General features: G+C 56.1%; 2 protein-coding genes across 3 annotated transcripts; both read left to right on the top strand.

Annotated features, from left to right (window-relative positions):
• The first annotated feature begins 43 nt into the window (after positions 1 to 43).
• CENPB (centromere protein B) lies at positions 44 to 2,735 on the top strand. Its single transcript, XM_047771531.1, has one exon. The coding sequence runs from the start codon at positions 92 to 94 to the stop codon at positions 1,907 to 1,909; it is 1,818 nt and encodes a 605-aa protein (XP_047627487.1). The 5' UTR covers positions 44 to 91; the 3' UTR covers positions 1,910 to 2,735.
• A 129-nt stretch (positions 2,736 to 2,864) lies between these two features.
• SPEF1 (sperm flagellar 1) lies at positions 2,865 to 9,279 on the top strand. 2 transcript variants are annotated; one of them, XM_047771532.1, is made up of 8 exons: positions 2,865 to 5,316; positions 6,435 to 6,546; positions 6,878 to 7,034; positions 7,220 to 7,259; positions 7,415 to 7,475; positions 7,658 to 7,784; positions 7,884 to 7,987; positions 9,014 to 9,279. In XM_047771532.1, the coding sequence occupies exons 1-8, from the start codon at positions 5,208 to 5,210 to the stop codon at positions 9,042 to 9,044; spliced, it is 741 nt and encodes a 246-aa protein (XP_047627488.1). In that variant the 5' UTR covers positions 2,865 to 5,207; the 3' UTR covers positions 9,045 to 9,279. The 2 variants fall into 2 exon arrangements, with proteins under 2 accessions (XP_047627488.1, XP_047627489.1); XM_047771533.1 differs by having other exon boundaries at positions 7,884 to 9,279.
• The last annotated feature ends 1,236 nt before the right edge of the window (positions 9,280 to 10,515 follow it).

The raw sequence follows: 10,515 nt of genomic DNA, 5'->3' as shown, positions 1-10,515 counted from the left end.
AGGCCGCCAGGTGCCCCCCGCCGCGGGCCCGGGCCCCCCGCCCCGGGGCGGCGGCGGTGGCGCCGGGCCCCGGGGCGGGGGGCGCGCCGGGATGGGCCCCAAGCGGCGGCAGCTGACGTTCCGGGAGAAGTCGCGGATCATCCAGGAGGTGGAGGAGAACCCGGACCTGCGCAAGGGCGAGATCGCGCGGCGGTTCAACATCCCGCCGTCCACGCTGAGCACCATCCTGAAGAACAAGCGCGCCATCCTGGCGTCGGAGCGCAAGTACGGTGTAGCCTCCACCTGCCGCAAGACCAACAAGCTGTCCCCTTACGACAAGCTCGAGGGGCTGCTCATTGCCTGGTTCCAGCAGATCCGCGCCGCTGGCCTGCCGGTCAAGGGCATCATCCTCAAGGAGAAGGCGCTGCGTATAGCCGAGGAGCTGGGCATGGACGACTTCACTGCCTCCAACGGCTGGCTGGACCGCTTCCGCCGGCGACACGGTGTGGTGTCCTGCAGCGGCGTGGCCCGCGCCCGGTCGCGAAGCGCTGCTCCCCGGACCCCAGCGGCTCCCGCCAGCCCGCCCGCAGTGCCCTCGGAGGGCAGCGGTGGGGGTACAACGGGCTGGCGCGCTCGGGAGGAGCAGCCGCCGTCGGTGGCCGAGGGCTACGCCTCCCAGGATGTGTTCAGCGCCACTGAGACCAGCCTATGGTACGACTTCCTGCCCGACCAGGCCGCAGGGCTATGTGGCAGCGATGGACGGGCACGCAGGGCCACACAACGCCTGAGTGTCCTGCTGTGCGCCAACGCCGACGGCAGCGAGAAGCTGCCCCCACTTGTGGCCGGCAAGTCGGCTAAGCCCCGTGCTGGCCAAGCCGGTCTGCCCTGCGACTACACTGCCAATTCTAAGGGTGGTGTCACCACCCAGGCCCTGGCAAAGTACCTGAAGGCCCTGGACACCCGCATGGCTGCAGAATCTCGCCGAGTCCTGCTGCTGGCTGGCCGCTTGGCTGCCCAGTCCCTGGATACCTCGGGCCTGCGGCATGTGCAGCTAGCCTTCTTCCCGCCGGGCACCGTGCAGCCACTGGAGCGTGGAGTGGTCCAACAGGTGAAAGGCCACTACCGCCAGGCTATGCTTCTCAAGGCTATGGCCGCCCTGGAGGGCCAGGATCGCTCAGGCCTGCAGCTAGGCCTCATGGAGGCCCTGCACTTCGTGGCTGCGGCCTGGCAGGCAGTGGAACCTTCAGACATAGCTGCCTGTTTTCGAGAGGCTGGCTTTGGGGGTGGCCCTAATGCCACCATCACTACTGCCCTCAAGAGTGAGGGAGAGGAAGAGGAGGAGGAGGAGGAAGAAGAGGAGGAGGAGGAAGAAGAGGAGGGTGAAGGGGAGGAGGAGGAGGAGGAGGAAGATGGCGAGGAGGAGGAGGAGGAAGCAGGGGAAGGCGAGGAGCTAGGGGAGGAAGAGGAGGTGGAAGAGGAGGGTGATGTGGATGACAGTGATGAAGAGGAAGAGGAGGAGGAGGAGGAGAGCTCCTCAGAGGGCTTGGAGGCTGAGGACTGGGCCCAGGGAGTAGTGGAGGCTGGTGGCAGCTTTGGGGGTTATGGTGCCCAGGAGGAAGCCCAGTGCCCTACCCTGCATTTTCTGGAGGGTGAGGAGGACTCTGAGTCGGACAGTGAGGAAGAGGAGGAAGATGACGACGATGAGGAAGATGAAGATGATGAAGATGAGGAGGATGGTGATGAGGTGCCTGTCCCCAGCTTTGGGGAGGCCATGGCTTACTTCGCTATGGTCAAGAGGTACCTCACCTCCTTCCCCATTGATGACCGTGTGCAAAGCCACATCCTCCACTTGGAACACGACCTGGTCCATGTAACCAGGAAGAACCACGCCAGGCAGGCAGGCGTTCGGGGTCTTGGACATCAAAGCTGAGCCACTGGGCCTAGCCATGCCCCAAACCCGGATGTGGCAGCACCAGCCCAGGGCAGAGGACTCTCTGGGCAGCCACTGTGGATGGAGCCAGAGTGGGGAGCCCCAGATCCTTTAGTGATGTTCTCCTGGCCCTATGACAGGCCCAGTCACCTCGGTAGGGCCTGGGGCTGGCATCAGCCTCACTGCCTGCTATTGCCTCTTTCTCAGAATCCTCTATCCTCCCCATTTGCCCCTGGGCTTGGGGGACCAGGTGGGGAGGGTGGGGAGCTGTCCGGTGCTACCACACCGTGCCATCAGTGGACTAGGCCATAGTAGCAGCCAGGGATGGACCCTGGAAGCTTCTGGCCAGAGAGTGCCTCTCCCCTTCTGCCATCCACACCAGGTCTTTGGTGGGGGGGACCCCAAAGCCATTCTGGGAAGGGCTCCAGAGAAAAGTCCAGCCTAGGCCCCCAAGGCTGGCAGCCCCCATCCCTGCCCTTGGGGCCGCCTCAAGAAGCACAGTCTAACTGCAGGCTCCTGAGCCTGCCTCTGCCTGCTTCCCCACCTCCCCAATCCCTTCCTCTGGCCCAGTCCATGTTACCTTGGCCCTTGGTTTTCTTTCCATATCCGAGGTTCTCAAGAGGCCCTCTAGAGGAGTGATAATGAGCGCTTCCCTCGTGGGCAGCTGCAGGCCCCGTGCCTCTCCTCCCTCCCTGGCAGGGCCCTATCCTGGGCAGAGGGCCTGGGGCTGGGCCCAGAGTCCAGCCATCCAGCTGCTCCTTTCCCAGTCTGAATTCAATAAATCCGTCCACCCCCCTTTTGTGGGGGTGGACATTTTAACAGCCAAGGGTGCATCCTTCATGGTCTGGGCTTGCGTCTGTCTTGGGGACACTTCCTTTTCTGGTTCCCTTTGGTCCTTGCTCTGGTGGGACAAATGTTGATAGAGTGGCTACAGCCCAGGCCCTGACCAGGGTAAGGGGCAGCATCCATATCCAGGCTGGGGGAGAAAGGCGTCTTCAGCGCACTTGCCTGGGGGGTGGGTTTGAGGAAGCTGGGCTCTCCGCTGCTTTGGGATCAGAGAGGAACTTTGGGTCAGTTGGCTGGGACAGGAGGGAGGGAGCCAACAGTCCTTCAAGGGCCAAATTAAACTGTAGGCACCTGGGAGCTAGGCTTATCCTGGCCCATTAAAGAAGATCTAGCCGGAGTGGGATGGGAGGGCAGAAAGAAAGGAGTGTTGGGCTCCAGGTTGGAGATTTTAGGGGCCTTACAGGGCCTCCCTTGTATGGTGCCTTAAGAGGAAGTCCTCTAGGCCTTTCAGTGATTGGCATCTCCAATCTGGATGGCTGTCCCTGGGAATAGTGGCAGGAGGAAGGTGAAATTGCTGGGAACAGATTACACCAAGAGGTTGAGGGTGTTAGCAACTCCCTGTGTGGTGCCCTCCTGCCTTACCCCCCACCCCTACCCCCCCACGCCCCATCCAAAGGTGAAGACAGGCCCCTCTGCTGATTCTTCCCCCTTTCTCTTCAGGACCAGCCCACCCCCTCCCAGGCCCTTCCTCATTGGAACTCTCAGGCCCCAGTGGTTCCAGTGAGGGCAGGGCCTGAGCTGGAGCAGGCTGGCAGCTCTGGGCCCCAAACCGGTTTTCCCACCTCAGCTGAGGCTGGCACATCACCCCTGTGGTTCCCTGCCCCCACCTCCTTGCGGTTCTTCCTCTCTCCACCCTGGAATGTTGGGGGGCAGGGGCGGCGGTGGTGGCAGGTATCCAAGTCATCTTTTTAAACAAGAAGGTGGAGTGACTGTTCCACACTTGGCCTTCCGTACCTCTGGCGTTCCAGGCCTTGAAGACTTCAAAGCTAGGTAACAGCAAAAAGAAGTTGGGATTCCTAGCCCCAGTGGGGTTCCCATCTGAGCCTTGGAGGATGGGACAGGGAAGCCCAGCCTACCCCCTGACCTGCTCTGGAGTAAGTAGAGGCGAGCCGTGTCCTTCTCCCCGTGTGCCCCTGACCGATCCAAGTCCACCTCAAATACCAACAAGGCAGATCACTTCCGTTTGTCTCCTGCCAACAACACCTCTTGCTGAAACAGGCCATCTCATTAATCAGCTCACATTAACAGGGCTCTTGCTGTGTGCCAGGCTCAGTGTTAAGTGCTTAAATGCTCCCAAAGCCTCCGTGAGGTAGGTAAAACTGTGAGAAAACATGTACAGGAGGTTCAGTAGTGGGCCCAGAGGCACACCACTAGTCTGGCAGAAGCAAGCTCTCTCCCAGGCTGACCCTAGGAGTGCCCTTCACCAAGGAATTCCTAACCCTGACCGTATTCCTAAAGGAGTTGGTTACTGACTCTCGGGTTTAGGTTTTCTAGCACGTTGGTCTGTGTGGTAGGTTCATTTTTAAGAGTTTGTCCTTTCTGGCATGGAATAAATTTTAATATAAAAAGTGAAAAAACAAAAACCCAGTTTCTAACAGGCAGAAAAATAGCTCTGAGCAGGGGATGAGTGCTGTGTAAATGTCTAAAGGAGCTCTTGAACCACCTGTACCCCAAACATAGGTCTTCTCTAAGTATTCTTTCCCATCTCCCTATTATCCAAAAGGGATAAGTAGGTGAGAACCATCCCCGTTTCACGGAGGAAACAGGGTTAGGAACTTGACCTGAGCTCTAGTGTTCTCCCTGAGAGTCAGGGTTACATGTGAAATGCCCCACCAGGATACTACTGGAAGGGGGGGATGGCGAGCAGTTTTATGGGAATGCCCATATGAGCCCAAACCTTCAAGGGGGGACCTGGCAATGAGGCGCTGACACACAGCTTTTCACACAGTCCAGTTGTGAAGTAGCGGGTGGCTAACGATGGACCCCCAGATTAAGCTGACAAACACTGGGATGCTACCTTCACTTGGAACTGATTGCAAAAGGACCCTGGAGGGGGATCCTAGCCCTGGGGATGCTGAGGGTTCTGGGAGCCTGGTTGGCTTTGGCAGGTCCCAGAGTGGGCCAGTGTCTGGTCAACAGGTGGCGTGAACACAGAGATGATTTCTTGGGAGGCGGGGAAGACCAACGGCCTTTTCAAGCTGGGGCCTGAGAGGAGGTAGCGGGACAGGAAAAACCACAACTCCCAGAAGCCCCTGCTCCTTGGCGAGTCTGGCCATGGTTGCCATGGTTTCGGAAAACAATATGGCCGCTCCCAGCTGGGACGCGAGTGTTTAGGTTAGAGAGGCAGAGTACTCGGGCGGCGGCAGTGGCGAGAGAGGAAACTTTTGAGGGATTGTGAGGTTGAGGCTGGACGCTACACAGCTGGAACGGCCTGACCTTCCTGAGGGCGCCAATGGCAGGCAGCGTGGACGAGGAAGCGCTGCACCAGCTGTACCTGTGGGTAGACAACATCCCTCTGTCCCGGCCCAAAAGAAATCTCTCTCGGGACTTCAGTGACGGAGGTGTGCGCCCCAGTGTGTGTGTGTGTGTGAGTGTGTGTGTGTGTCTGTGTGCGCGCGCGCGCGCCTAAGTGTGTCCTGTATGTCTGTGTGTATCTATACGTTCTGTCCTGTATGTACGGGTGTAGGGGGGGGTCTGTGCACAGGTGTCTCTTTGTGCTTGGGTGCTTGTGGTGGCAGGGGTGGGAGTGCGTTGGTAGGAAGGGTGTCTGACCATCTCCTAGGACTTCAATTGTAGAACTGTGCACCTGTGGGAATGTGGGCATGTGTGTCCATATTTACGTCTATATGTTCCAACCTTTATGCATGTGTGGTTTATGGTGTGTGTGTGTTTGAGTCTGTGACTCCCTCCTGGGACTTTAATGACTAAGATGTGTGTCTGCGTATGTATTTGTGCACCTGTTTGTGTATGCATGCTTATTGCTGTTTTCTATATGTCTTGTGGGAGTCTGAGCATGTGTGAGTTCACATTTGTGTTGACATGTTCTGTCCTGTATGTATGGAGGGGGTCTTGTGCACATATGTGTTTTTGTGATTGTGTAGGTGTCTGTGTGTTGAAGATTGTCTCCTAGGATTTTAACAACAGAAGTAAGCATCTCTCTGTGTATATATTCGTGCATATGTGACACTCTGTGCTTCTGTATGTGTATGTTGGTGACAGGCTCTTGGAACTCTAGTGATGGAAGTATATGTCTGTGTATGTGTTTCTGCATCTGTGTGTGTGTGTGTGTGTGTTTCTATGTCAGTTCCTAGGGTGAGGCCCCAGGCTCCTGAAGGGCTCTCTTAGAGACTTATTCTTCTCTTAGAGGCTTATTCTCCAATAGAGGACCAGAGACTTTAGTTTCCGTAAGCCCTGGGTTAATAGCAAAGGCATGTAGCTACTCTGGGGTATGCCGGAATATTGGTCTCTGGCTGATCACTAATCTTGCTTTCTTGCCTCCCCTCCTCCACCACTCCTCCTTCCATATCATCCTTATCCCTTTCCTCATCTCCACCTCTCCACTTGGCCCCACTGCACTGCCACCCCTGATTCTCCCACCCCACCCATTTTTTTCTCCTTCCTCCTTCTCCCTTATCCATCCCCACACCTGCCATGTTTGCTCCCACTCCATCTCCCTCAGTCCTGGTTGCAGAGGTCATCAAGTTTTATTTTCCCAAGATGGTGGAGATGCACAATTATGTCCCTGCCAACTCTGTCCAGCAGAAGCTGAGCAACTGGGGTCACCTGAACAGGTAGCAGAATACCCAAGCCCCTACCCTGGGATCCAAGGAAGGGCCCCCAGCCCCTCCACTTCTTATGGTCTTCACAGCCCATGCTGGTGCCTAGGTGGGAGGGGACAATGCAGACGGAATCTGGTAACAAAATCAACGGACTCTTCTTTGGAGGAGGTGAAAAAGACCCTTGAGATGTTCAACCACTGGGCTCAGATTGGGTGCCCTTCCATTCTCCCAAGGCTGTGCACTGAAGAGCTGCAACTGCCGCACCCCCTTTTTCCCCCCTCACCCCTCACTTCATCCCCCCAGGACCTAGTCCACCATCGCTGTGTCTCCCCCCACCCCCCAGGAAGGTGCTGAACAAGTTGAACTTCTCGGTACCAGAGGATGTGATGCATAAGATCGCCCAGTGCGCCCCGGGTGTGGTGGAGCTGGTGCTCATTCCTCTGAGGCAGCGCCTGGAGGAGCGGCAGAGGCGAAGGAAGCAGGGCACAGGCTCCTTACAGGTGCCATCCCACGCTAGCTTCTGGCACTGCTCTGGGGGAGTTTCCCAGGCAGCAGAAAGCTCTGCCTTCTGCTCTAAATGAGGGGAAAGGGTGCCTGGCTAGAGGGAGGCTGACAGGGGTGGGGATGGGGGATTCCTTGGGGATGGCAGCCTGAGCTCACAGCAGACCCCGGGGGGTTTTTCCAGGAACTGGCTCCCCAGGATGGCACTGACTACATGGATGTGGGTAAAGTGGCCTTTGCTTGTCTTTCCTCCCAGGAGGAGCTTTCTTCCCCGTCCTTCCTTCCTTCCTTTGGGGGCAGGGGCGGGAGTGTGGGAGGGGGAGGAGAGGAAAAAAGGACTCTAGCAGAGTTACTTTACTCCTCCACTTGCCTGTCTCAGGTTTGTCCCAGAAGGCCCGAGGGGAAGGTGCCCCAGACCCCCAGGGAGGGGGGCAGCTCAGGTAAGGAAGCTGGGAGTTCCTGCCCTTACCAAGCCTGGTAATCTCCCCAAGTAGACTAGGAGATGAGGGTTGCACCTGGAAAGGTAAAGTCAGGGATCGGTAGGGAGAGGGGGGAGGGAGGGCTGGAGGCGGGAGGAGGAGCCCTGAGATCCTAGCCTCAGGTGAGCTACTTCTCACTCCAGGACAGGCCGGCTGCCTGGGCCCCGACCATCGCCGGGGTATAGCCAGACGCTGCAAGGCGACCCAAGCTTCGTCCTCCAGATCGCTGAAAAGGAGCAGGAGCTGTTGGCTTCGCAGGAGACTGTGCAGGTGAGGGCACACCGGGAAAGTGCCGGGAACTGGGGCCAGGGAAGGCAGGGGCAGGAGGGAGCAGGCCGCTGAGCTTGACCTCTGCACCACTCGGCCCAGGTCCTGCAGATGAAGGTGAGACGCTTGGAGCACTTGCTCCAGCTCAAGAACGTGCGCATCGAAGACCTTTCCAGGCGGCTCCAGCAGGCGGAGCGTAAGCAGCGGTGAGCCAAGGCCCCAGCCTCATGGGGACATCCTCATATCCACCAAGGCCCAGATGCCGCAACCGACACACCCATACACCGACGGACAGATGGTCAGGAAGAGCCAGCGGCTCCAGTGAGCCTCTTGGAACACGAGTGCCCCTCTTCCTTGGGGTGCAGGTGAACGTGGGGGGATGGTGGGACAGGAACCCTCCAAGTAGAGCCCAGAGACTGAGCCATCTCCTTCTACTCCATCCGGGTCAGGTGGATGGACTACTTTCCAGAACCTAAAAGCCACATGCAGAGACCTGCGTGCACCCCAAAGCATTGCCTAGCAATGGGGGCTCCACCTTGGTGCTCCTTGTGCTGGGCTTTGGGGGGTGGTCCCCCCACTTGGTCCACACCCATAGAATCGAGTCCCTGCCCAACTCTCAGGACAGTGGTGTCTCCATCCAGGCTAGTCCTCTGTACCCTTGGCCATGAGGGAAGATGCCCCAGACCACTGAGGGGCTTCCTTGCCCCTCCTGGGCACTCACCTGGGACCCAACTGAAGGCTGGAGAGTCCAGCAGCTAAAGAGGAAGGGGTGAGGAGCTCAGCCAGGAGTGGGGAAGACACGGGCTGTGCCTGTTCCAATTGCCCTCCCCTCCCATGGGGTATGTTGTGAAGTTCTGGGGGCTGTGGGTCTGGGTTGCCCCCATTAAAGATATGCTCTCCCTGCCTTCTCTTCTCTGAGGACAGTGAGTTCCTGTCCCCCTTGAGTGAAAGTGGAAGAGCCTGTGGGCCCAGAGTGGATCTCACCTTGTGGATGGCTGGGCCCTGAGTGGCCACTGCTTGGTCGGGTGATGATGCCACCAGAGGTTAGGTCTTGTGCACTAGGACAGTCTGACTTCTAACTCTGGCCTTAGACTACCCTCCAGTATCCTCTAACCCAACCACAAACTCAGGCTTCATATTCTCCCCATATGTAGCCACACCGTCACCCTCAACCCTGCTTATAGACTCAACCCTAAATTGGTCCTCTACATGACTCCCAATTCTGCTTACAGACTGAGTCCAAGTTCTGTGGATCAAGGGTAAGCTTGACTTCCAACCCTGATCAAGATACCATGGCCTTCGTGTGATCCTAACTCTGATCATCTACTGACCTCCCCGTAACACTGAACATTTGAAAATCCTGAGATCCCACAGTTCTATTCCTAGGCATATACTCAACATACCGAGGGGAAACTGAAGCTCTTGTATCCTGTGTTCTGGGACCCATGTACTGCAATGTTCATAGCAACTCTTTGTAATAGCAAAAGAACTAAAAAGACCTTGTATTAGCTATCTATTACTATGTAACAGACTTCCACGAACTTAGTGGCTTTTCTGTGGGTCAAGAGTTCAGGCATGGCTTAGCTGGATCCTCTGCTTCAGGGTTTCTCACAAGGCTGCAATCAAATTGTGGTTGGCCAAAGCTGTGGTCTCACCCAAAGGCTTGACTGGGGAAGGACCAACTTCCAAGTTCACTTGGTTGTTGACAGTTAAGTTCCTTGTGGGTCGATGGACTGAGGGCTTGCTTTTTTGCTGGTTATTGGCTGGTGGCTGCCCTCATTTCTTTGCCATGTGGCCATCTCCAATGTGGTAGCTTACTTCATCAGAGCCAGCAAAGGAGTTAATAGAGTCAGCTAGCAAGATGGAAGTTACAGTCTAATGTAATCACAGAAGTGACATCCATCACATCTGTGGTATTCCATTTATTACAAGTCATTAGGTCCAGCCCACATTTCAGGGGAGAGGTACACATGGGTGTGAATACATAGATAGCAGGGATAACTGAGAACCATTTTAGAAGCTGGTGGCCACAAGGATGAAAAAAACAACAAAAGGATTAAAAAGTCTAGGACAGTGTTATTTAAGAAGAAGCAGAGGGCTTATTCATTCTCTTGTTGATGGACACTTGGGTTGTTTACTGTTTGGGGCTATTACAAATGATGCTATTTGTCTTTTGGTGTATAACTAAGAGAGGAATTGCTGGTCACAGGGTTGGCATTTATCAGTTTTATTAGCCATTGCCAAGCAGTTTTCCAACAAGGTTATAGTTGTTTAATTTTTATTAGAAAGAATGGAGTCCAGAGGAGTTCCTGTTGTAGCACAGTGGAAACAAATCTGACTAGGAACCATGAGGTTGTGGGTTCCATCCCTGGTCTTGATCAGTGGGTTAAGGATCTGGCGTAGCTGTGAGCTGTGGTGTGGAAGATGCGGCTCAGATCCTGTGTTGCTGTGGCTGTGGCATAGGCTGGCAGCTGTAGCTCCAATTGGACCCCTAGCCTGGAAATCTCCATATGCCGCAGGTGCGGCCCCCCAAAAAAAGGAGTCCAGAAAACCATGTTTTTTAGGTTTTTGTTTTGTTTTTCCATGCCTGTGGTATATGGAAATTCCACAGCTGAGGATCAAACCTGGGTCCCAGCTGTGACCCAAGCCACAGCTGTGACAACACCAGATCCTTAGGCTGCTGAGCCACCAGGGAGCTCCCAGAAAACCATGTTTGAAGCTGGAGTGGATGCCT

This window comes from Phacochoerus africanus, chromosome 3, assembly GCF_016906955.1.
Source record: "Phacochoerus africanus isolate WHEZ1 chromosome 3, ROS_Pafr_v1, whole genome shotgun sequence".
NCBI lineage: Eukaryota > Metazoa > Chordata > Mammalia > Artiodactyla > Suidae > Phacochoerus > Phacochoerus africanus.
The sequence above is the reverse complement of the archived record's forward strand: the minus strand, read 5'-3'. Positions and strand labels throughout refer to the sequence as shown.